General features: G+C 46.7%; 1 protein-coding gene across 1 annotated transcript in view; it reads left to right on the top strand.

The window, feature by feature from the left end:
• The window catches only part of LOC147732555 (uncharacterized), a 237,069-nt gene that overhangs the window by 107,328 nt on the left and 102,705 nt on the right, over positions 1–27,036 (top strand). Inside the window, exons 5-6 of the mRNA XM_086954281.1 lie at positions 2,304–2,351; positions 12,020–12,052. Coding sequence (XP_086810407.1) covers positions 2,304–2,351; positions 12,020–12,052 — 81 coding nt within the window. The remainder of the gene's footprint in view (positions 1–2,303; positions 2,352–12,019; positions 12,053–27,036) is intronic.

Here is a 27,036-nt window from a genome sequence, read left to right as displayed (position 1 = left end):
CAGTTTCGGGGTAACACCCCTCATCAGCCAGGCTAGCTTGACTCCAGTGGCATGGAGAGCACAGGACCCACATCTGAACATGCCTATCCCACTCGGGGAGCAATTGGTGGACAGAATGCAGAACAATGTCATACATTCACCCCAGTACAGATGGAGTCAAGCTAGCCTGGCTGATGAGGGGTGTAACCCTGTTACCGGTCCCAAGATGCTTGTTTCCAGTCAAGGGAAGACCATGCTTAACAGTTCGGGCTGGACTGTTCCTATAAGGAACAGGATCAAGACTGATTTGCATATAGCTGGGTCTGAACTCGGGTGGCGAAGTGAGGTAAAGAACGATGATACTTTTAACCCAAATCTGTGACTGGGGGTGAATGTCGGAAAAGTTTCAGCTCTCCGTCCATCATCTCCTTGTGTTTGCTTAGTTTAACCCATACAAGCATACACTCTTCCAGTCATATAGTAGCCCTACCACAATTACCCTGCTATAACACATCAGTATCCCTGCTAACCCAAACAGCTAAAGACTTGACCAATTACAATCGAAACTCCGAGGCAATTGAACATGTCCTCAGTGTCAGCAGGAACAGGATCGATGTGGCCCAGTTAATGACAATCCCACTGAAAATGCCAAATATGAGGAACTCCCACAGCACCTCCCTAGTTCTGTTGTTGGCCAACAGCCGACAGAGCCCTGCCCACCCTTTAGAACGCCCGCACCCCTGCAGAAAAACCGCCGCGGTTAAGGCGTTAAAGTCTGATCCACTGGGTAAAGAAGCTACATCCAAGTCTGCGGAGCACAGAGAACAAATATAGTAATTTCCTCGAGTCAAAGGCTTTGTGGTATCCAAGAACACGGCCATCGCCTGGAGTTGCAGACTCATGGAGTGTAATACTGCAAAGAGAGTATGCAGTTTTGTGGACCGTGGCTTGCTCCTGCACAAACCCAGACCTTTCTGGCTGGACATTGTGTGGCAGGAGAGGAAGTTTCCTCGCAGCAATTAATTTAGCAAGAATTTTCTTATCCACATTGATCATGAAGAGTGAAGGATATGAATCATACCGGTTAGGGGGTGTGCCCAGTTTTAATATGATGATGGTGAGGGCTTCTCTGACAGATAGGGAGAGGCAACATGTATCTCTAGTTTTTTCATACATTACTTGCAATTGGGGAGCAGAAAGTGCTTCTTAGTCTAAGTAAAATTGGGCCATAAGCACGTCCAGTACCAGTGCTTAATCACCAGGCATACTGTGAATGAGTAACCCATATCCTGATCATCAAAGGAAATGTCTAGAAACTGTCTTGGGCATCTACCAGCCATGGCAATTGTGTAATCAAAGTAGGTATCAAATCATCTAGAGTCGCCACAGTAGCAGACCGGTGCAGAACAAAGTAATAGTCAAGCATTGCCTGCATAATTTATTTGGTGGAATGGCAGGGTGCTTAGCTCTCGTCCATTAGTTCAACAAAATAGGGGTTGGTCCATATTTTTTTTTTTATTACAGGGTAAAGAGTTTTTCCCGCCCTTCCACTTGCATTTCTTCTGGCTCAGAGCTCTTTGCATAAGCATGGTTTCTCTTTTTTTTCTTCTTTGTCAACATATACCATACATGCCATCTTATCCCACAGTGGTATAGGCTGTCATTGTAGCCTTCGTGTGTGGTTCCCAACCCTACCACCTTCACCAACCCATGCAGCGGGATAACCTTGTTGGGTTGTCTCAGCCAGTAACCAAGACGTGCTCCAGGCTTCTTTCCTAGGCCTGTTAGTGCCACTATAAAGTACAAGAATCTCTCTTATCCTGAGGGATTCTCTGCCATGCACATATCCAGACTCACTCTATCCCTTGTGCAATCTACTAATTCGGCGCTTTGGTGATAAACTTTGCTTTCATAAATATATTTTCGTATTCGTGTTACTTTGCCAGTGTTCATTTATTTTCTCAAAATGTGTCACTTCATTCTCCTGTCCTCATCATGCATTCTACCTTCAACAATAATGATCATGGCTCCTATTTTGCTTCAAGTATGGGACGTTCTTAAACACACCTTGCGCTCCCTTTACTCAGATCAACACTTTCAACGGGTCTGTGTCTGCTGCTCTGCAAACATGATTGCTTTTTAATCATACTTTTATACCTATTGCACCCATTGAATGTAGATTGCTATTGGGTATTATTACTTATTGTGAAGGATTAAAACTATAAGACTTTTGGGAGATAAAGTTAGATGGGATACAAGAGTATAGCTTATAATATATATATATTTTTAGGACTAATATTTCTGCCTTGCTTTTCTACTCTTAGAAAACCATCATCAAAGACGAAACTAATGAAGCAGTAAACAAATCACAGGTATGGTGGGATTTTGTGTGACTATACACCAAAATCGGGGGGTAATCATAGATGGCCCAGTAATCCTAATAGCAATTTTCGCCAGACAGAGATGCTGTGGAATGAGTTGTACTATACCAAAAGTGCAAGAATGGGAATTGGAGACGAAAGCAGTAGTCATGCTCTGTTTCATTTTATTGATGTATTTCTTTTAAATATATAGTGCTGATGAAGTCAACCCTTGGAGGATACAGGCTGTGGAAGAGCATTCAAGGCTGGCATCTCTAAACTGCACACATTAGAGAAGTCCCAGGTTCCACCTAGTGCTGCTAGTCCGGTGGAAGTAAACATTTGAGATGAGGTTGACGCCCAATCCTCCCTCAGGAATCAGGTTTTGGGTTGAGGGAAAAGTTGCCTTTCTTTTTTATTCCTACTGATATAATCAAGAAAAGGCTTAAGTCTTTTTTTAAGCACTTTTGATCAATGCAAATTTGAAGCCCTCTGAATGCTGCCTGTTGTTCTTTTTTATGCTAAGATGTGCTATTAATTAGCCATCACAAGCACTACTAATGGCCACGTCATGTCTGAAGTGTCAGCCAACTCAGCAGGCAATTCATGCTTTTGTCCAGCAAAGGCACAATTGCCTTCCAATCTCACTATGTTCCGAAGGCATCACTCTATGGAAGTCAAAGCCATCATGTTCAACAGTGTATCTTCTTTGGGTATTCATTCCCATAATGTATCTCAGGTGCACGCTAAAGGTGATCAATGCATTTATATAAACACATGGCCTTAGTGTGTAAATCTTCACCGCAGTTTAACAGAAATCTTCTTTATTGACTAGCTAATACTATGAAGTGCCTTTGATTTTCAAGTCAGGCCAGTTATAACATTGATTTACCCAGGCACATTCCTGTGGTTAGAGAAGTCTGTGGCACGGCTGTGTAGGTGCTCACATCAGCCAGTGACTGGGTGAATGTATCTTAGAAGTGTTCATTCTAGCTTAGTCAATGGGCAATTCAGTGATATTAAGTACCGATACACTCCCCTTTAATCCGGTGAATGATGTTCCTCGATCAATCCTCTTGCCATTCAATGTGATAATGTGTTTCAGGGCTATTAGCAGGAAAGCTAGCTCAATAACATGCACCAGTTAATCTTCCTAGGCCTGGTTGTGCCACTATAAAGTGCAAGAATCTATGCTGTACTGAGGGATTTATTAATAAGCACTTGTTTATACTCAGTCTAGAACTAGTAAAAACTGCTGATTCTGTGTATTAGCGATCAACTTTGCTTTCATAAATTCATACCTCTTATTCCCGTTAAATTGCCAATATTCTGTTGTTTTCTCAATATCTCTCACTTCACTCTCCTCTACTTAACATGGTTTCCCCCTCAAACGATAATGATAATGTCTCCTATTTTGCCACAAGTTTGCTAGATTCTTAAAAAACCTTATACTCCCATAATTCTGATCAATACCTCTCTAGAAGGTCTGTGTCTGCTGGTTGCAAACATGATTCCTTTTGAATAATACGTTCATATCTATTGTACAAGACCTGCCAACTCAGACAAAAGACTCGCCATGTGAGGAGGGGGCGGTGCATTGGAGGAGGCAGGGCATCATGCTGGCAAGTACTTACTAAATACACAAAACAGTTGCCGGCCCCACACTTAACTTTTTATCTCCAAAGCTAAGAGAAACAAACAAATCCTAATCTTGTGTTTGTTGGGTATATTTATTTTTACTCAACATAAACCACAATAATGAGCAACGTCTTGCTAAAAGAAAGGACAAATAAGATTTCAAGCTATGATTATAGTCAAATTCACGATCAATGTGATTATTTTCTCCTTCCTTTATGCCGACGCGTTTCAAATCCGGAGTGAACAATTGCCAGATTCTCATCAGGGCTCTGTCGTCTAGTGATGTAATCCTTTATTCGGCGCGATCTGAAACAATAATCACAGTCGGCCCTTAGTTTTTTATGACAGTTGTCTTATTTGACCTTTCTTTTAGCAAGACTTTGCTCATTATTGTGGTTTATGTTCAGTCACTACTACTTGACAACTATCGTAAAAAGAGTAATTATTTGTGGATAAAAAGTAGTGAAGTATAGATGAAGTTTGTATCTAATGTGTTTATATTTAATATGTGAAATTGTTTTGTATATATGTGTAAATGTGTATTTAATGTACACTGTTCTTTCTCATTCATGAAAATTGAAAAACTAAAAAATGAAAGTTGGAATTCAAAAGGGTAAAAATAAATATACCCAACAAACACAAGATTAGGATTTGTTTGTTGCTCTTCGCTTTGAAGATAAAAAGTTAAATGTGGGGCCGGCAACTGTTTTGTGTATTGCACATTTGGTCCAGCTGCCCCCACGTCCCAGGACCTCACTCCGTCGTGTTACAAAGGCAAGTACTTACTAGGCACTTTTTTGCCTCAGCCTCTCCTCAAGCTCCTTCCTACCGAAAAAAAGTGAGAAACGTTGCTGAGGCTGGTGCTGATGTCCTGGTTTGTTTTAACACCCCTTAATGGATGGCAGCAGTTCAAAGCCTTTAAAAAAGCGCGGAAAATCCACTGTATACAGCAGTTTTCAGCTCGTTTTCTCTGCCATCATGGGATATTGGTTCCATACTGAGTGACTCTGTGAAGGGAGTCGATAATGTTTGTCACACTGTGGCATGGTGTAAGTTGACAGGTATGATTGTATCCATTGGATGTGGACTGCTAGTGGATATAATTTTTTTTTTTTAAACAAAAGATCTTTATTGTTAGCAAAGCCATTGACATCATCACACGTATCATACAAGCATGGTGTACATCCGCATATAGTACCAAAATCACGTAGGTAGCAAATTGTTAGTTCGTACACAGCCTTTTAGCCGGCATCCCGGAGGCCCGGCGGCGAGGTAATGCATTAATAGTATAACTGTGTCTTTTAGATGGTTATATCGCAAACTACGTGCAGGTGCGGTGTGTCAACTGGCAATTAACTTCTGCAATCGCGATTAATTGATCTAACATCGAGGCGAGATCAAGAGAAACAGTTCCCGCCAAACTCCCACCCCACCCTCTAGAGTGTGTCTGTGTGTCTGCCTTCCCTGTCCCAACTAACATGTCCCCGTGTGTGCCTACTCTGTGTCCAGTGCCCATCCCCCCGTAGTAGACAGTCCTCCCTCAGCAGCCTCCCACCATCTCAACCCTGGGTTCTACGCAGCCGTCCCCACTTAACTCGGAGCATTCCCACCCCTACCCTCTCTCGTATCACAGTGAACATTGTCAGGGCCTAACTCCTCCAGTCTATCTTGCAGTTCCACCGCCTCGGAGGTGTCAGATCTGTCCTCCTCACCTTTCTGTAAGTGCTCTTTGTAAAGATCCCAGAAATTCTTGGGCCTACTTCTGGGCGGGAGCAGGTCACTATACAGTTCTGTCTGAGTGCAGCAATACTGTAGATCCCTCATCCATCTAGTTTTTGTGGGAAGGGGCCCTCGCATCCAGCAAGCCGCGACCACTCTTCTTGCCAACAGCAGAGCCATGTCCACCAGGCGACGCAGACCTGGGGCTAGAGGCTTAGAGTAACCGATAAGCGCGAGGGCAGGAGTGCGGGGCAGGGGTTCCCCCAGAATCTGATCAAGTTCTGCAAATACGTCCCCCCAGAATGCGTGCACCCCAGGACATAACCATGCCAAGTGGAAAAAGTCTGCCACCATTGTCCGGCAGCGCTCGCATTCAGCTGTGGGACGGAGGCCATAGCGGTGAAGACGTTCAGGAGTATAGTACACCCGCTGTAGATATTTGAAATGCACCAGACGGTGCCTGCCGTTCAAGGAGATCTTACGCGTGCTGGAGCAGCAGTATCGCCACATCCCGTCGTCTATGGGGGATTGGAAGTCAGCCTGCCAGGCTTCTCTGGCCTTAGACGGCTGCTGGCGCTGCTGCGTCACACCCAGCTTGTTAAGCTGCGAAATGAGCTTCGCCGGTGAGGTGGATTTAAGTACATAGGTCAGTTCCGGGATCTCCTCCGGTTCCTCCAGGTCTGAGCCCAGTATTTCACGGAACGCCGATCGGAGCCTGTGATATTGGAATTTCTGTAGCAGGGTGTGGCCTGCATCAGAGGCAGTCAACTGGTCCCAGGTTTTAAGTTTGCCATCCGCGAACAGGTCTTCCATTCTTACTACGCCAAGAGACCGCAAGGCTTTAATCACTCCTTTTTCCCCCAGGGGATCAAGCCAGAGGGCCTACTCCACAGGTAGCAGTGGGGAGTATAGTAATGCACAGCTACGAGAACTCACTAAGCAGTTCCAGGCATGGTTGGTCGCTTTCAGCGAGTCCATCTGACCAACCGCGCGGTTCCTGGGCAGGCAAACAGTGGCGGGCAGAGGAAGCGGGTCCGCAAACAACCGCTCCAATATGAGGTGCGGGGTCCGAGCATCACCATGTACCCACGAGTGTAGATGCGATGCCTGTGCGACCCTATAATAGCGTTCTAGGTCCGGTGCTCCCAGTCCCCCCATCTCGCAGGGGAGAGTCAGAGTCGTCCATCGGACCCTAGGCTGCTTGCCACCCCAAGCCAGCCGCACCATTACTTTGGTAAGTTGCCGAAAGAAGACCTTCGATAATACCACAGGCAAATTCAGGAATGGAAACAGGAAACGGGGAAGTACCACCATTTTCATTAATGCGATCCTGCCCGAAAGGGAGAGCGGGAGCCTGATCCAATTATCCACGTCATCAACTAGTTTGCTATAAGCCACCCCGTAATTGTCCCGGATGAGGATCTCAGGATCCGTATGAAGCCGAATACCCAGGTAGCGAACCGAGTCGGAGGACCACTGCAATGGGTACTCCATAGCGAACGGTCGTGTCACCGGGGTGAGCGGGAATGCGATCGACTTATCCCAGTTCACTTTCAGGCCCAACAATGAGCCGAAGCGAACCACCTCGCGTAGCACCGCGGCCAGGTTGACCTCTGGGTCTCTAACGTACAGTAACGTATCGTCTGCATAAGTCGATATCCCTATTTTATAGGTTGGGAAGCTAATACCCTCCAGGCTGTGGTACTCTCGTATGGCACACGCCAGAGGCTCCGCCACCAGTGCATAAAGCAACGGCGACAGGGGGCAGCCCTGTCGCGTGCCCCTCCCAATGTATATCGGCTCCATCACCCTATCTCCCAGTCGCAGCCTGGCAGAGGGTCGATGGTACAACGCCCCAATCTGCTGCAGGAACGGCTCACCTAGACCCAGTTTCCGCAGCACACGTACCATGAAAGGCCACTCAACCGAGTCGAACGCCTTTTCCATGTCGAGGAAGATTGCCAGCGCGCTATTCTCCTGCCTGACATGCTGCATTGTGCCTAGCACGGTGCGTATGTTGTAAGTCAGGTTCCTGCACGGGACAAATCCGGATTGCTCCGGAGCGACCAGTCCAGGCACCAGTAAGGCCAGTCGAGTGGCAATGACCTTAGCATAAATCTTGGCATCGACATTGAGCAGGCTGAGTGGTCTGTACGAGCCGCAAAGATCAGGCGGTTTTCCCGGTTTAGGTATGGTAATGAGCAGCGCTTCGCGCATAGTAGTCGGCATTTCGCCATTCTCACAGATGGCATCAAATAGAGCGACCAAGTGTGGCAGCAGCAAGTCCTTAAAGGCTTTGTAAAAACTAACCGTGAGGCCATCCGAGCCCGGCGCACTTCCCGATCGCATACTCGCTAGCGCCTCTAATATTTCGTCCTGGTGGAAGGGGGCCATCAAGAATTCTCTATCCGAGTTCTTGAGGAACGGCATGGCAATGTGATCCAAGTAGTCTTCCATCTCGCTCTCCACTCCCTGCGTCTTGGACTGGTATAAATCTGCGTAGTATCTCCTGAAGGTCTCTAGTATCTGATCTTCATCCGTTACTGTGTCTCCCTCCGGAGTCCTCAGCTCCTCAACGACCAGTGGGCGTCTAGTGCTGCGGACCATGCGTGCCAGCAGCGCGCCGGGCCTTTCCCCCTCCCCGTACTGTCTAGCTGTGGCATATTTGCCCATATAGAGGACCTCCCTGTCTGCCAGCGCCTGAAACTCGGACAAAAGTTGGGTGGTCGCCGGCCCTTCGGCGTCGCCGCCTGACTGCAGTCGCCTAGCCTCAAGCTCCGCTATCCTATTCTCCAGAGTAGTGAGATCCCGTCTAATGGCGCGTAACACACTCGAATGTTTCGACATTGCCACCCCCCTGATGTAGACCTTTAAGGCCTCCCAGACCGTAAAGAAGTCGTCCACTGTGCCTATGTTTGTCGCAAAGTATTGTTCTATGTCTTCAGCGAGCTCCCCCCTGAATGCCTCATCCAGCAACGCAAAAGGCGGGAACCTCCATGTGAAGGCCGGGATCCCCTTTCTGGCTGTTACGAGGTGTAAAAGAATAGGGGAGTAGTCCGAGAGTGTGCGTGGAAGGACCTCGCATGCGCTAATGTTACCAAGTACCAGGGGGGGCGCCAACCAGTAGTCTATCCTAGTATGGACATCGTGGAATGCCGAGTAATGTGTAAAACCACCCTTCGTTGGATGTCTCTCCCTCCAAACATCTACCAAGTCAGATTTGATCATTTCAGCCGCCATATATGAGGCCGAGGCCACAGGGCGCCGAATAGTGCCCGCAGAACGGTCCATAGATGGGTCGAACACAAAGTTAAAGTCCCCGCCCCACAACATCCAAGGCTGTGCATGTGTTCTGGCAAGAGCGGACAGTGTCGTGTAGAATTCAGGGTGGTCATAATTAGGGCCATAAACATTCACTACCAACAGGTCCAGACCCCTACCCACACATCTCGCCAGGACATACCTGCCTTCCGGGTCAGAGTGTACAGGGATGAGCCGCAGCTGTGACGAGGGATTGGCCCAAATTAACACCCCACGGGCATGTGTCGTGAATCCCGCGGCAACTATGTTCCCAGCCAGCCCCCTGGATTTTAGCATTCTGCTGGAGAGTGGCAAGTGCGTTTCCTGCAACAAGGCAATGTCTACATGATGTCTACTGAGATAGCTAAGGACCTTCCTTACTTTACGGAAATCGTTCAGGTCCCGCACATTCCATGTCATCAGGTTCAGCTTATTCAGGGCACTTGTATGCAAATTCGGCATAACATTAGCCATTACCAGGGTTCACTTGTGTATAATCATCGAGGATGAGCAAATCCGGACACAGCAGTTCACTTAATCTCAAAGCCGCCAGCCGGCGCTTCTGTACAAGTACAGCACTACACTGCAGTTCACACTCCGCATTGTCAAACCCCACAAAGAACCCCAAGCAACAATTCTCCCCAACAGACCAAACCCCAGTTCCCGCCCCTAGAGCACCAACCCACCCACAGCCGACCTCCCCCAACCTGGTCAGACAGGCCCCTAGGACCCCCCCCATGTATCCTCAACAGGTGTAGTGTCTAATAGTCCAACACTAACCCCTCGAAAAGTGAGACAACCAAAGGCACCGGGGCAGAGCGCGCCAATATAGTACACCACGAACTGTTCCGAAGGAATGTCTGAACAGCGCTCCCTTCCAGCCCCACTTGTATTTCAGTGCCCTTCGGATATCAAGAGTTATAGCTCTCTCCCACACAGACTGGCCCCCCCAAGCCTGCCTCGTTTGTCCAGGGTACTCTCCCCCGTTACTTCCAACACCTTACCATCAGTGCACGAGGCCAGTGTTCAATCAATGTCCGGACCCCCGATCAATAAGCCACAGCGAGGCGAACGTAGGCCCCCCGCGCCTCTTCAAACTTCAAACTTGTAGTCCCCGTGTTGCCAGGGACCATGGACTACCTTCAGTGAAGAGTGTCTAGCCACACTACAGCTGCCCCTAGTCCTGGTCATCCAGGTTCGATGTCGAGCCGGTTTCGTCATCTTGGCCACGCCGGGCCTCCTTCCGCTCCCGCGTCCAAGTCTTCAGGGACTTATGAAGTTCCTTAGGGTCCGTGAAATAATACGACCTCCCACCGGTATTGATCCGAAGCTTGGCGGAATACATCATCGCATAGTCCAGGCCCAGCGTTCGGAGTTATTTCTTATATGGCGCAAACTGTCGCCTTTCTTCCTGCACCCTGGCTGTAAAGTCCGGATAGAGGGAGATATCCATGCCCTCATGTTGTAGTTTGCCTTTCTCCCTCGCCACTCGCAAAGCAGTGTCTCTGTCGCGATAGTTAAGCAGTTTCGCAATAATGGGGCGAGGAGGTGCGCCAGGCTTAGGCTGTGGGCCCAACGTGCGATGCGCGCGTTCCACAATGAACATGGGGGAAAAGACCTCTTCACCCAGTAGCAATTTCAGCAGTTTCTCCACGTACAACTCCATTTTCCCCGTTTGCGTGGTTTCCGCCACTCCTGTGATACGGAGATTGGATCTGCGTGATCGCGCCTCCAAGTCCTCTGTCTTGTCTCTGATAACCGTCAGGAGTCTATCAAACTGCTTTCTTTCTTTGTCCCACTCCGTTTGGGCCTCCTCAGCTTCAGTGAGTCGGCGCTCCGCCATGTCTAGGCGCTCCGCATGCTTGTCCACACGCTCCGCCATTCGATCCATGCGGTAGGACAGAACGTCTATCTTGGTGCCCACCGAGGCAATGCTATCCTGAATGCCCTTCTCCATTGCCGCCAACATGTCCCGGAGCTCCGTGGTTGCCGGGGCCGACGCCGCAGCCCCCTTCGGCGATGTGTCCGGCGCCGCCACCTCCGACCCTTTCGGCCGACGCCGTTCAAAGGAGCTCTTCCCCTGGGTTGCGTCGTTCTTCCCCATCGCAGTCTCCAACGTGTGACAATGCAGAACAGGGGAGCAGACCGATCATGCAGTTTCGGGATCTTCGCAGGCAGTCGAAGTACTGCCGCCAGTTTTCGAGTGTCCGATGCGCCCAAGATGGCGTCTGCAGTGTCGAGCGGAACCCTTCCGTTCACTTCTGCAAGTCTCGAAACCTCCCAGCCCAGGAGTTAGCCAGTTCCACGATTCCAATCCCAGTCAACCTCGCCCCTACTTGGATAGGAGAGGTCGGTAGAGCAGTACGTCGTTGCGGGGGATCGGACAGGTTATTGCACCGAGCCGGTGGCCACCCCACCTCGTGACGCAGGGCTCCGGTGTTGTTTGCTTCTCCTCTCCGCCGAGCCTCCAGGCCCTTCTATCATGGGGTTATCGCCGACCAGTACGCAGAGGACGACTCGATCAGTGACGAAACCCAACTGCGAGGCAGCCCGCGCTCAGCCCGACCACTGCCAGTGCTGAGGCCGCACGTCCGATGACGTCGCCCGGCCTCCTCTCCAGGATAGTGCGCTGCTGTCGGCCTAGTTCTTCACTGCTGTGCCGCTGGGATCAACACCCCCGAATCGTCGGGAAGGCTCGCCCGTAGTCGGCCCAAAAGTTCCTCAAAGGCAGCTGGGGGTGCCAGCAGATGTTCAAGAGCCCGCTATGGCTTGTTCGGCATGGTTAAGGATAGTTTAGCAGGATTATACTGGGGCTATGCGAGGAGCCGAAGGCTCACGCGTCCGCCATCGACGCCGGCTAGCTCCGCCCCCTGCTATTGGATATAATTACTCATAGCCAACACGTAATTAAAAGTATAAGAATTTTGGGACATATGGTTACATGGGGTAAGAAAGTCTAGCATTTGTAATATATATTTTCAATGTAGGAGTTTGATTCCTAACATTTTGTTTTCTCCTCTTAGAAAACCAATGCCAAAGACAAACCCAATACAGAAGTAAGTTATTTAAGCATTATATATTATTGTAGTGCATGATTTTGTAGCAAATATATGGTGATAACTACCTTCTTTGTGTGGTGCAGAAGTCCTTACGCACATGAAAAGCGAGCTACACCATATAGGGTGTACGGTTGGGAAGGGGTTGTTTTTTGCCTATATGATAAGTGTTCTCATGACAAATGGGTTGACCATTGAGGTGTGCTTATTGTGTTATGTTACACAGCGCTGGTCTATGGGATGAATGGGGGAGACAGACATATTATAATTCTAATAATGACTATCCAGCCTAGCCTCAGGTGCAATGGGATATTGTGTGACTATATACCACAATCAGGGATAATCTTAGAAGGCCCAGTAATCATAACAGCAATTTGTGCCAGACAGAGATGCTGTAGAATAAGTAGGTGTATACGAAAAGGTCAAGAATAGGACTTGGTGACAAAAGCAGTAGCCAAGCACGATTTCATTTTATTTATACATGTTTTACTGTTTACTGTTGATCAAATAAAACTATTGGAGGAGGTGGGCTGTGGAAGAGCAGATACGGCTGTCAACCTGAAACTATACAAATTAGAAAAGGCTTAGGTTCCACTTAATCCTCTAGCCCAATGCAAGTCAAAATGTGTCCTAAACCCCTCTGAAGTACCAAGCTTTGCTTTCTAGAAAGGTTGCCTTTACTTTTCTTTCATACTGGTATGTTCAAAAAAAGGCTTAAGTTTTTTCTTTAGCCTTTTGTTCATGAATGCAAATTTAAAGATTTGCTGATCTCCAAAGACTTGTGGTAAATTTAAATTACCTATACTTAATTTATGCGGTAAAGTTCAATAAGAATAACTCAGTCAAAAAATAAGAGGCAGAGTCCGTGGCATCTGAGTTTTATGAAGGTTTTATTCCTTAAAAAGGAATTGGTTCGAACCAGGTAGCATGCTTCATCACCACAAGGTTTCAGGAAGGGAATGGATATGGACATGTACAATGCTTTATTAACAGAACATCATATATATAGTCAATGCATTACAATAGTGATAGATGCAGAAGGCGTAACAGCTGAGAGAAACGAGATAAGAACACATGTACGTAACAGAAGGCGTGCATGAGGGTGTACACGGAGGTGTGTGCTAGACAAGTCACATAGAGGTGTCACAAGTGGGTGGATTCATAGGGAAATCTTGCAGTGTCAGCAGAAATACATGGCATGGATGCGCGCGCAGCAGCATGACGTGTGATTGACGTGAAACTGGAGGGTGAAGGGGACTTGACATTTAGCCCTACATGAGGAGACAGAAGTCTGGGGTGTCAGAACAACCTAATCCCAAATCATATCTTATATCTTGTGTTTGAGGAACTGTATTATCTAGAAGGAAAGGTCTCTCGGGCAGAGGCTATTCTATACTGACTGCTAGTCGTGCATATGTGACTACGTGTCTACGTGTAAAGCAAGGGGGCCATGGGCCTACCATGGTAACAGGAGCAGGAAATTACTGCAGCTGGGAAGAATGTTTTCCTAAACTACTAGACAGGAATGTATTTTCGAGGAGCGGAGCAGATAACTTGAAGGCTGAATACAGTCTTGGCAGGCAAGCAGGTCGAGCCAGGCACCGCTCGCCGCCAGGGAGTAAGTCAAGGGTCAGGAAACAGCAGACTGCAGCTTTCAGAGACAGAAAGCAGAAAGGGTTCGATGGCAGGAATCAGGGCCTAACTCACCAGAGCTAGTGAAACATGAAAGTGCACCATGTAAAGACGTTGGCAAGGCACACTTAGGAACTGAATATCCGACCCATTCATGGTAGATCTGAAAGAGGACATGTTAACGTTGGACGCAAATGTATTTGCGTCTTCATAGCTGAAAGTGGAGGGAACATACATGTACTTGAAGCACATACATGGAGCCGTTGGGGTCTACGATAGGGGACACAAATTACCATAAAAATTCATATTACCTCATTCCCTCCTTGTCCCCTACGGACCCTTCATGAGATATCAATCCTCATTAATCTATCAATCTGTTCATGTAACATCATTTGCTCTTCTTTCTTCTTACGGTGTTTTGAACGTGGACTTGAATGAGGAATACATGATGTGGCGCACAAGCCGCAAATCGCTGGCCCACATTGTAGACATAGACAGCAACTGAATACTATGAGAAGGGCAATACCTAGGAAGGATAGGACCTTCCATCCCCAGGCTGACAACACGCTCCAGAACCAACCGGACCAAGCCCAGGTGCCTGGATTCTGGTGTATCTGACTTGCAATCTTATGAAGACGGGTTATGGCTCTATATACTGATGCCGCGTTTTCTGGAATGAAAACACAGCAGCTCGATCCGATGACTCTACAAGCTCCGCCCCTATCGGCCAGGATGACGTCAAGGACAAGACGATTTTGAAGAACAACAATCCGCATAGCAGACTGCTCCTCTGTTAAGTTACCTAGGGCGGAAGTAGTTTCATTCACTACTGCTTCGAGGGTTCTGGTTAATTTTCGTATCAGTTTACTATTAAAGACAGCACCTAAGTAGGGAAAGAAACCTTTATTGAAGTCTGTATATTGCTCCCATGCCGTTTCAGTATAGTCGACAATAGGGAGATCTCTCTGGGGTCTATTGTGTACTAGATGGGAGTCCCTATGATAATCAGGAGGGGCTAGGAAAACAGGTGGCAGAAGGAATGCAATGTAACAGGTACCATCCCAATCTAGAGGTAAGCGTATATATGCGGTATGACCACAAATGAAATAGGAATGACGGGAAGCTTTAAATTTAGACTTGCCTTTATCGCTGAATTCGATCACAGTAGTACATTTACTATGACCCAGGTGTACTGAACCATTCTTTCTGACACATAATTCACCTTTGACTGGTAATACGGACATGGCGGGCAAGACTGGTTCGGTTTCGGATTCAACATTCAGAATCATGAGGTTAAGTGTAAAGTTACCTAATCCATATACTTCATTTTCTAGATCAGTCCCTGTCATTTTGGGAAGACCCTCCTTGTCAGGGAAACATACTTTATGCAAAACGGTGTTCAGATTTCCCCTTACCCAGTTGCCCTGGTAAACTACGGAATTTGAATCTAAGGAATTAATCAAACTAAACCATGCACCACAGGAACCATTGTGTGTGAACGGGTACGGAAAGAGGGGCAGAACTCCCTTGTATTTCTGATAGGGAGGAAGTCGGCCACATATCCAACAATTGGTAGCATTGCTGGTCTGATGGGAATGATGTAACATACTAATGAATGTGTTGTTGCGCAGCGCAAGTCGGTAAGATAACTCATGCGGGGGCAGTTCACTGAAAGAGTGCTCGGCAGTGATATTGAATGAAGAATGTGCACGCTTGAAAATAGGATAGTATATATGCAACAGTATACTTGCAGCAATAATCAAAAGACTCAGAAAAAACATTATCAATAGTGTCACAATACAGTGGCTGTGAAGTGATTTACAATATTCACGTTTCTTGAGCTGTTTCTGTCTATCTCTCTCTCTATTGGGGTCTAGGGGATACATGTCAGAGACTTGTCTAACCGATTCACCTAGGGGAGGACTTAAACAATTAAACTGTCTGACTTGCTAGACCTCAATTTTAATTTATATTCTTGGGAAGAAGTTTTCTCGGCCAGGGGGAGTTTTGAGTCAGTCTGTGGAGGAGGGCAGGGCTGAGAGTTCAAATCTGGCGGCAGTCCATGGTATTTCTTTACATGACTCGAGTGAAGCCAGCCCTTGCGGCCCTCCACTTTTATCGCGGTCCTTGTAGTCAAAAGTACTAGCTTCGGCGCTTGCCAACGGGGCTCCAGCGGACTTTTCCTGTCGAAGTTCCTTATGAATACGAGGTCCCCCGGAACAACTTCATGTGGCTTCACCTCAGTGTTGTCGGGAAAGGCTGCAGCAACCTGTGAACGACATGATTGTAGTGCAGACATCAAGGAAGCAAGGTAATCTGTCAGCATGTTACAATCAACATCGGTTATTTTTCTCGGCAGAGGCGTCCCCCACATATTCGGTGGCCTACCAAAGACCACCTCGTACGGGGATAGCCCTGTTCTTGAGTGTGCGACCATTCTCATAAAAAAGAGCGCAACTGGTAAAGCTACTATCCAGTCGACGCCTTTCTCTCTACAGATCTTGGCAAGACGAATTTTCAGAGTCTGATTATGACGTTCCACGAGACCTGCTGCCTCGGGATGTCGGACACAGTGGAACTTCCATTGATAGCCGAGCAGGAGAGATACCTGCTTCATAAGCTCGGACGAGAATGACTGACCGTTATCTGAATATACGATGCGGGGCAAACCATATCTGGGGAAGAATTCACGAACCAGCTGCTTGGCAGTGGTCGGAGCAGTGTAATCTGGGACTGGATATGCTTCTGTCCAACGGGAGAGTGCACATACAACTACGAGGACATATTTGAATCCTCGACAACGTTCCATCTGGATATAATCCATCTGGAGGACTTCAAAAGGGTGATCGGGAGGATGAAATCCACCTTGCTCCACGGGAATGCTTTTACCTGGGTTGAACTGACAACAGATCATGCAAGTACGCACTTTCTGTTTGGCTGCTGCTCGTAAATGTTTATTGAACCAGAGGTTTTGAATACTGTCTAACATGGCTTTTTCTCCTAAATGTGCAGGACTGTGTACTGTGTTAATGATTACTTGGACCATAGAGTCAGGGAGAAACCATGTAGATTTTCCCTTCGTCATCCATCCCTGTTCTGTCTGGACCCCTCCTAGTTCAATCCATTTCTTGATTTCGTCTGGTGTAGCATGTGTCTGTATATCAATTACATCTAGGGCGGGATCCTTAACTGTCATACAATGTGTTGGTGTCTGGACTATTGTCTTTGTCAGATCAGTTGCGTGAGTCTGAGTCTGAGCTGTATGCTTTGCTGTTCGGTCTGCCAGGTCGTTCCCCTGGGAAATTGTATCTGTGACTTTCGTATGTGCCTTGCACTTCATGATGGATATCGCTGTAGGCAGATGTATTGCATCTAACAGAGCTTGAATGAGGGGACCGTGCTGAATTTTGGCACCGTGAGAAGTCAAAAAACCTCTCTCTCGCCAGAGCACTCCGAAGTCGTGTACAACTCCGAATGCATAACGTGAATCTGTGTATATGTTAACTCTTTTGTTCTTGGCTTGAATACAGGCGTGTGTCAGAGCGATGAGCTCTGCTGCTTGAGCCGACAGGGTGTCAATACAATTCGTTTCTATGACTTCAGTTTCTGTCGTGACTGCGTAGGCGGCCACTAATTCTCCTGTACTTGTTCTCATGCATGAACCATCCACATAAAGTGTCAGGTCTGGATCTGGTAATGCGGTGTCTGTCAAGTCCTGTCTGGGTTTCGTCGTAATGGTAATGACTTCAATACAATCATGTGCCACTGGGTCTGTCTCACTTAATGGCAAAAGTGTAGCAGGGTTCAATGTGTTGCAACGTCTGATTTCTATGTGTGGCTGAAACAATGTCAATTCATAACCTGTCAGTCGCGCTATCGTCAAGTGCTGGGTCTGTGTTCGGTTTAAAAGAACTTCCACAGAGTGTGGAACTTGTACTGTCAATTGGTGTCCTAACACTATGGAATCGCTTTGTCTGATTGCTAGAGCTGTTGCTGCTACAGATTTCAAGCACGCAGGCAACGCCTGGGCTACCGGATCTAATGTGCTAGAAAAATAAGCACACGGTTTGTGTGAACCTGCTTGTTCCTGAGTGAGTACTGACAATGCAGTACCTTCACGTTCTGTAACAAAAAGTGTGAAAGGCTTACTGTAACATGGTGTCGCTAAAACTGGTGTTTGACATAAGGCTTTCTTTAAGTCGTCAAAAGCTTGTGTATGTTCCTGAGTCCAAGGGAGGGCAGTCGATGTCGCTGCCTCCTGGGTTGTCAACTGTATGAGTGGTTTCGCTAGAAATGCATACTGAGGAATCCATTGTCTACAGTAAGAAGTGAGGCCTATAAAGGCTCGTACCTCCTTTTGTGTCTTGGGCTGTGACATGTTTACAATTAACTGAATGCGATCAGGTGTTAGCTGTCTCCCCCCTTTGGACAGCAAGTGCCCAAGGTAAACCACTTGCTGAACACAGAATTGCAACTTCGAAGGGGACACCTTGTGTCCCTTGTCAGCCAGGAAATGCAAAACCGTCAGTGACGCATGCTCACATTCAGGTTCGCTGCGGGCGGTGATCAGTATATCATCGACATACTGTAACAGGGCAGTGTTGTCAGGCATGTGTATACTGTCTAGTTGTCTTTTCAGTGCTTGGCTATAGATGCTGGGGCTTTCTGTGAATCCTTGAGGTGCGCGTGCAAATTTGAAGCTTCGACCATTTAAACAGAATCCGAAAAGGTATTGGCTTTCTGGATCAATTGGGACACTAAAGAAGGCGTTCTTCAGATCAATTACAGTAAAGAACGTTGCTTCGGATCAATGGCAGTCAATAGAGATGAGATGTCTGGAACCACGGGATACTGTGGTACAATGCATTTATTCAATTCGCGCAAATCGATGACTAATCGATAAACTGGGGGTGCATTTGGATCAGTACGTTTAAGAATCGGAATGATAGGGGAATTACATAGATTCGAGTCGGTTTCAACAACCACTCTTTGTGCAATGAGCTTGTCAATAATTTTCAGTAAAGCCGCTACAGCATCTGGGGGTAACTTGTATTGTCGGATTCGTGGTAGTACTACTCCTGGCCTGAGTGTGACTCGATATGGTGTAATGTGCATACAACCTACATCAGTGGGGCCTTGTGCCCATAAATGTGCAGGAACATTCTGTAATCTGGGATCAATATCTCTCAACACGTAGTGACCCTTAAAGTCACGTAGGAACAATCTTACTCCTTCCGGAGAACAGCAAATAACAGCTCCTAGAGCTTTCAGTGTCTTGATACCTAACAAGTTTTCTGGACATGATTTCGTCAATAACAAATCGGTAGTGCGAGACAACGGACCAACTAAAAGAGGTACTGGTTTCGATACTTCATTCACAATAGGTTTGCCTGAAAATCCAAGGGAAACATTCTGGGAGCCTGAGAGGGGTGCCCCTGGAACCTCGTCATGACTTATAGTTGTCCTGCTTGCCCCTGTATCAATCAAAAACTTTCTATCTTTCCCTAATACTTGGCTATGTACGTAAGGACCCTCTTGATCTACAGGAACCTCAATAAGAGGCAAGCCAACTTCCCTCTCTAGGCTATTTCATGTGTATCGCTGATAATCGGGATAATCTGTTTGTGCATACTGGTACATCTGTTGCGTTGCATGTTGTGTTGCGGCAATGGGCTGTGGCTGTGGTACCGCTACGGTCTGCACTGTCTGTTGTGAAGCTAGCATAGGCTGGATATTCTGTGATACTTGTTGTTGGGCTTGGTCCTGTCTAGGAGGACGCGGTCTTTCTTTAGTTTTACCTGTAGCTATATTGTGTTTCAATACTGCACAATCGTTTATGTAGTGACCTGGCTGCTTACAATAGTTGCATGTCCCTTTAACAGGAGCTGCTGAATTATTGGACTGTGTCATACCCTTTTTATTACCGTCAGCTGGAACTGACTGAGCAACTAGCATTTTCATTTTCGTGTCTTTCATACGTCTTTGTTCGTGCTCATGTTCTTCCCTAATTCTATTCTGGTGATACTGTAACATTTGTAACATTTGTGAAGGCGTGTTTGCTTGCCATGTGCTCTCGACTTTCAGTACTCGGTTCTTAACCTGAGGCAGGGAATTTTCGACCAATTTGGATACAAAAAGATGTGGATATGACTCGCTACTTGCTTTCAGGCCACTATTAATAACAAAACATTTCTCAAATCGGGAATAAAAATCACTAGTGTCTTCATCGGGTTTCTGTTTGCAGGCTGAGATTGCATCCCAGTCCTCCTTTTTTGTTGCTAACAAACGTGGCAAAACCTGTACTAATAATCCTGGTAATGCTTTAGTTTTGTCCCCAAGCCCTAGGCCTGGGGTTCGAGTATTTTCTTCGTTCTCTAATGCAGCCCAATCAATCTTTTGCTCTCCCACTCTTTTTCTTTCAGTTTCTCGTAAATACCGGCAGGCAGTAATACTTTTAATATTTTCATAATGTCGGGATAGGTATAATCACCCATGAGTAACATGTCTTTTATTTCACGGTGAAAACCTGCATGGTCTTTGTCGTGACTAGGCACCAGTTTCTTCATTTCTAATAGTTCCATTTTTGTTATGGGCGTGTACACAAACACACGTCTAAAGGTATTATCATCATTCCTAACTGGATGCACTTCTCGCAAGGGATTCTGTCTGTCTATGTAATACATTTTTCTTTCTACGGGTGGAGCTGGAAAAAACTGTGGATTCAGGAAAGCACTATACTTGTGTCGATGTTCTAGAATTACTTTAATTAAGTCAGTACCTAGACCTCTCCATTTATTCATGAGTAGCTCTATTAGTATATCCGGTAGGGGCCCCGGATCAGAATGTTGGCTTTTATACAATATAAGGAGGTGCTGTATCATGTACATACCAGCTAGTCGCTGTTTGTCTGGGGAAAGATTTAAAAAGGTCTGCGCTAATGTGTCATTACTATATTTATCAGAATTGTCAGCCCATTGTACGGCTGACCTGGCTAGTTCTTGTTCGTCCATAGAATTGAGTACATGGTACCCCATTCGTTCTTGAAGTATTCTATCAGTAGCCTGGAATAGATATTCAGGAGTCTTCGGATTTGACATAGCAGTGTGAAAGAGTCTCTTACTTTCTGGACGTATCGGTTTATTAAAGGGTCTACCCCTCCCTACATAGGCTATTGTTCCTCTATCTTCTGTCTCTTCCTCTGGTTCCTCCTCTGAGGATTTATTTGCATCAGATTCTGCTTCCCTTTCAGCTCTCGCTTTTGCATGGAATACTACTATTTCTTTACGAATCTTTCTGTACATGGCCTCTATACAATTTTGTTTATCATGTTTTCCGTCTGAAATATTCCGTCTCCATGCAGTTAGTACCTTCATCTCTTCTTGATTTACACCAGGCCTGTCTCGTTCTCTTATGAAACAGTTTATGAGGAATCTTAGTATTAGGCTCTGAATGTCGACTTTCTGATGCGCCATGGCCTCGTGAACACATTCCGGACCCTCCCCCGTCTGGACGAACTGATATATCCTGTCTAGATTAGCTTTTATTCCTGGAAACAGAACTAAAAAGTCGGCAGCACGTCTTATACGTATTGAGGCTAATAACATGTAACCATCTTTGCCTGGTATGGGGTCATATCTACAATATGTGAGAAGTTCTTTCGCTTTTTCACTGGTAATCGGTTTCGGAGTACGTTGCATTGCTAGTTCTCTAACATCTAATCGATGTACTGGTGGCGGGGTCTGGAAACCTCCTGATGCACCTCCTGAAGCGGAGGCTTGAGCATGATCTGTCGGTAGGGCCGTGTCAGGCCCGAAAGGATTTTGCGGATTAATAGGGTTAATGGGGTTTGCAGGAAGTGGTGGAGGAGTGTCCTGTCGTTGGGGATAGCGGTCAGGGGGTGGTATGCGTGCAGGCGGAACATTGGTATATTCGGGAGCTACATCGTCTAAATAGGAAGAAAGGAAAATATCTTTTGTGGTCTTGTGACGTAATTTAGTCGGAACCAATGGAGGGGGCAGATCCTTCGGTATTTCCGGAGTGGCCTTAGGTAAACCCTCGGCCAGAAGAGGATACATACCATTCACAAGAGTGTTTCGTTGTCGGTCTACTTGTTCTGCTTTTACTCGTATCCCCTCTTCAACTAAGACGTTTTCTCGGGCTTTGTCTGAATCCTCTCTACTTTTCTCTGCTTTTCTGAGTGCTTTCTCGGTCCGTCTGTGGGATTCTTTACGCCATAGTTCAATGGCATCTTTCTGTGACTGTCTGGATTTCTTTTTCCATAATGCTTCTTCTACTCTCATGATGCACTCGGCATCCCATGTCCCTGTAGCAGGCCATCTCTGATTCTCTGCTAAATCTTTGGTGTAATCTACCCACAAATCGAGATATAATACAGCATCTAAGCCGTGTTTGTGGTACATAAAATACCTTGGAGTGTCCCTGGGTGGAATGGGAACAGCTTCCTCTAGTATCCCTTTTCTAGTTCCTATCTGTTTCAGTTTGGAAAACAGCGGCATGTTTCAGCCGTACTACTTGGTACTTGATACTTACTTGGAGCTTGGACACAACTAACACAATAAACACGATAATGTAGATCGAACAATCACTCATACCACGACATTAAAACACATTTTAACATTTGAAAAACGAACAACAATAACTAGAATAAAACTAGCTACCTGCATACTGCTAAACAGTACATATACACCGCTAAACGGTGCAGACCGGGTCTGTGTACCCAAACCCGTCTTGACCGGGCACTAATTAATGCACCCATCTAGATGCGTCCCCAGCAACGGTACTCACCGGGAAGCACGGAAACGGAAGGCCTCGGAAACTTGACACTGGACTGGACCGGACTGGACTCGACTCGACTCGTGACGTAGGTACTTCGGAACTTCGGAACTGGTGGGCCTCTGAATACCTCGGACTTTGCTCTCTCAGCTAGGCTCTGGTCGGGATCCTCCGCACTCCTCACCGCCTCGTCTGGGTGTCGATCGCAGCCTCAGTCACCTCCGTTGGCCTGAGGGAGATACAGGAAATCCTGCGGGTACGCGTAGTTGTCCGTCCGGCTGTGGCAGGGGACCGGGCCTGCAACGCACCGCCGGCGCGTAAGGTGGGGGAGAAGTCCCTGTTCGGGCGCCAATTATGTGGTAAATTTAAATTACCTATACTTAATTTATGCGGTAAAGTTCAATAAGAATAACTCAGTCAAAAAATAAGAGGCAGAGTCCGTGGCATCTGAGTTTTATGAAGGTTTTATTCCTTAAAAAGGAATTGGTTCGAACCAGGTAGCATGCTCCATCACCACAAGGGTTCAGGAAGGGAATGGATATGGACATGTACAATGCTTAATTAACAGAACATCATATATATAGTCAATGCATTACAATAGTGATAGATGCAGAAGGCGTAACAGCTGAGAGAAACGAGATAAGAACACATGTACGTAACAGAAGGCGTGCATGAGGGTGTACACGGAGGTGTGTGCTAGACACGTCACATAGAGGTGTCACAAGTGGGTGGATTCATAGGGAAATCTTGCAGTGTCAGCAGAAATACATGGCATGGATGCGCGCGCAGCAGCATGACGTGTGATTGACGTGAAACTGGAGGGTGAAGGGGACTTGACATTTAGCCCAACATGAGGAGACAGAAGTCTGGGGTGTCAGAACAACCTAATCCCAAATCATATCTAATATCTTGTGTTTGAGGAACTGTATTATCTAGAAGGAAAGGTCTCTCGGGCAGAGGCTATTCTATACTGACTGCTAGTGCGTGCATATGTGACTACGTGTCTACGTGTAAAGCAAGGGGGCCATGGGCCTACCATGGTAACAGGAGCAGGAAATTACTTGCACGGAGACAGAGAGGCCGGGCCCTTTGCTCTGCAGCTGGGAAGAATGTTTTCCTAAACTACTAGACAGGAATGTATTTTCGAGGAGCGGAGCAGATAACTTGAAGGCTGAATACAGTCTTGGCAGGCAAGCAGGTCGAGCCAGGCACCGCTCGCCGCGCAGGGAGTAAGTCAAGGGTCAGGAAACAGCAGACTGCAGCTTTCAGAAACAGAAAGCAGAAAGGGTTCGATGGCAGGAATCAGGGCCTAACTCACCAGATCTAGTGAAACATGAAAGTGCACCATGTAAAGACGTTGGCAAGGCACACTTAGGAACTGAATATCCGACCCATTCATGGTAGATCTGAAAGAGGACATGTTAACGTTGGACGCAAATGTATTTGCGTCTTCATAGCTGAAAGTGGAGGGAACATACATGTACTTGAAGCACATACATGGAGCCGTTGGGGTCTACGATAGGGGACACAAATTACCATAAAAATTCATATTACCTCAGACTGCCTGTCCTTTATTTTCACACCAAAATGTGCAATTAGGTAGCTTTTACAATTATTACTACTATAGGCCAGAGGAGGCTTCAACAAGGCCAACTCCATCATCGCCCCCCAACTCCGGGACATCACCAACGCCTCCCTCAACACCGCCACCTTCCCGGAAAGCTGGAAGCACGCCAAGATCAGCTTCCTCAAGAACTTCCGCCCCATCTCGTTCCTCCTCTTTTCCTGCAAAAGTCGTCGAGAAGACCGTCAACAGACAGCTTACCGCCTTCCTCGAGACGAACGGTTCCCTCGACCACTCGCAGTCCGGCTTCCGAGCCAACCACAGCACCGAGACCGCCCTCATCGCAGCCACTGATGACATCAGATCCCTGCTCGACAACGGAGAAACATTAACAAAATGGGGTATCACCCAAAATAGTCAAAGGACCTGGGTATCAAATGGTAAACATGAAAAATGGTCCTAGACCTATCTTTAGTATTCAAAATAAATCAATTATTTGGATAGTACTAGTACATAGGAATTAATACTGAGCAGAGAAAAAAAGACCGTTCTTGTCTATACATATATACAATGCATCCATCAAGTGTTCCAAAAGATGCTCTTGACGAACATCAACATTTATTTGAATATTTACAATTGCATAAAAATACTTTATACATGCATCAAGAAAGAATACTGCCAGGCGCAGTAGCAAAGTGCAAAGAAAAGTGCTCATGTGAAGAAAAGATAGATAAAAGGATTAGGTAATTCACATAAGAGAAATACGGTACAATTCCTTATAACAGAAACCTGACCCAAATAAGTAAATCAAAATAATTTCTTTTTACAATTTACAATGGACGGGGGGAAGGGGTTAAAAAGATTCAGGTTTCAAAAGTAGGAGTGGAAAAATGTTGACGTTTCGACCCTGGCGCATTGGTGGGTGGGTTAACACCTCAGCTACGGGTATTCATCAGGACAGGGACGGGCAGGGGGAACCTAAGACGTAAAAGGCAGCACTTCAGTTAGATGGGCCACCAGCCAATGGTGTGCTCCACCAGCGGAAAATATATATACTAGGTCACCTCAAGTCTATCAATGACGAGGTGTTTGATTAGATCAAAGGACCAGCACAAAAGTGCGGTTGCCACACATCTCCGAGACGACATATCCGGATGCGGTTTTGACTGCAGAGCTGGTTTGGGGATACGAAGGAAAATCCAGCCATTGAACATTTAGAGAGTCAAACGAGGGATTCCGCCAAGAACTCCATGCATTGGGTTTGCTTACCTGTGGCGACCGCACATTTGTGCTGGTCCTTTGATCTAATCTAACAGAACTGACGGGGAGATTCGTTTTTCCTGCTGCACAACCGATTTTTGAGTGCCCTCCAAATAATACTCTCATATGCTTTTGGATTTGATTTTCAAACACCTCGTCATAAATTGTAAAAAGAAATTATTTTGATTCAGTTATTTGGGTCAGGTTTCTGTTATAAGGAATTGTACCTTATTTCTCTTATGTGAATTACCTAATCCTTTTATCTATCTTTTCTTCACACAAGCACTTTTCTTTGCACTTTGCTACTGCGCCTGGCAGTATTCTTTCTTGATGCATGTATAAAGTATTTTTATGCAATTGTAAATATTCAAATAAATGTTGATGTTTGTCAAGAGCATCTTTTGGAACACTTGATGGGTGCATTGTATATATATATGTATAGACAAGATTGGTCTTTCTTTCTCTGCTCAGGATTTATTCCTATGTACTAGTACTTTCCAAATAATTGATTTATTTTGAATACTAAATATAGGTCTACGACAACGGGGAAACAGCGGCCTTCATCCTCCTGGACCTCTCCGCAGCATTCAACACTGTCTGCCACCGCACCCTAGTGCAGCGCCTCAGCAACACCGGAATCCAAGAGAAGGCACTGGAGTGGATCATCTTGTTCCTCACCGGAAGAACCCAGAGAGTCCGCCTCCCCCCGTTCAGATCCGAGGCCACTGAAGTCATCTGCGGCGTAACACAGTCATCGCTCAGCCCCACCCTCTTCAAAGTCTACATGAGCCCCCTCGCATACATCGCATGCCAACACAACCTCAACATCATCTCCTACGCCGACGACACCCAGCTGATCCTCTACCTCATAAACGACTCAGCCTCCCCCAGAAACAGCCTACACGAAGGGATGAAAGACGTCGCAGAGTGGATGAAGAACAGCCGCCTGAAACTGAACTCAGACAAGACGGAAGTCCTCATCCTGGGATCATCGCCCTCCGCCTGGGACAGCTCCTGGTGGCCCCCTGCCCTGGGCACCACTCCCAAGCCAACGGACCACGCACGTAACCTGGGCTTCATCCTGGTCTCCTCCCTCTCGATAACCAGACAAGTCAACGCCGTCTCATCATCGTGCTTCAACACCCTGCGCATGCTCCGAAAGATCTTCTGATGGATCCCCACCAAAACCAGGAAGACAGCCACCCAGGCACTCGTCACCAGCCGACTGGACTACGGAAACACCCTCTACACCGGAACCACAGCCAAACTTCAGAGAAGATCCTTCTCCTACCTGGAAGCCAAGACATTGAACTCCCTCCCCATACACCTTCGACTAACCCAGGACCACCTCTCCTTCAGGAAGCAACTCAAGACCTGGCTTTTCGAGCAGTAACGGACCCCTCTCCCCCAGCACCTTGAGACCCTTCAGGGTGAGTAGCGCGCTATACAAATATATTGATTGATTGATTGATTGATTGAGGAGAGGATGTGGTCTCAAGGCTAGAGCTGCCGACTTTGGAGCTGGGAAACCAAGGTTCGAGCCTCAGGGTTGACTCCACATCCTGTCATTCTGGGCAAATCACTCAATCTCCCTGTGCCTACCCAAAAAAATAATGAATGTAAATGGTGCTCCTGTAAAGCGTTCCAATACCTTTCGGGTTGAATTTGCCCTATATAAATCTGCCAAAAAAATAAAGACCATGTCATGTCTGATATGACAGCCAACTAGGTAGTC

Source organism: Lissotriton vulgaris, chromosome 2_1 (genome assembly GCF_964263255.1).
Source record: "Lissotriton vulgaris chromosome 2_1, aLisVul1.2, whole genome shotgun sequence".
NCBI lineage: Eukaryota > Metazoa > Chordata > Amphibia > Caudata > Salamandridae > Lissotriton > Lissotriton vulgaris.
This window is presented reverse-complemented; position numbering and strand designations above follow the sequence as displayed.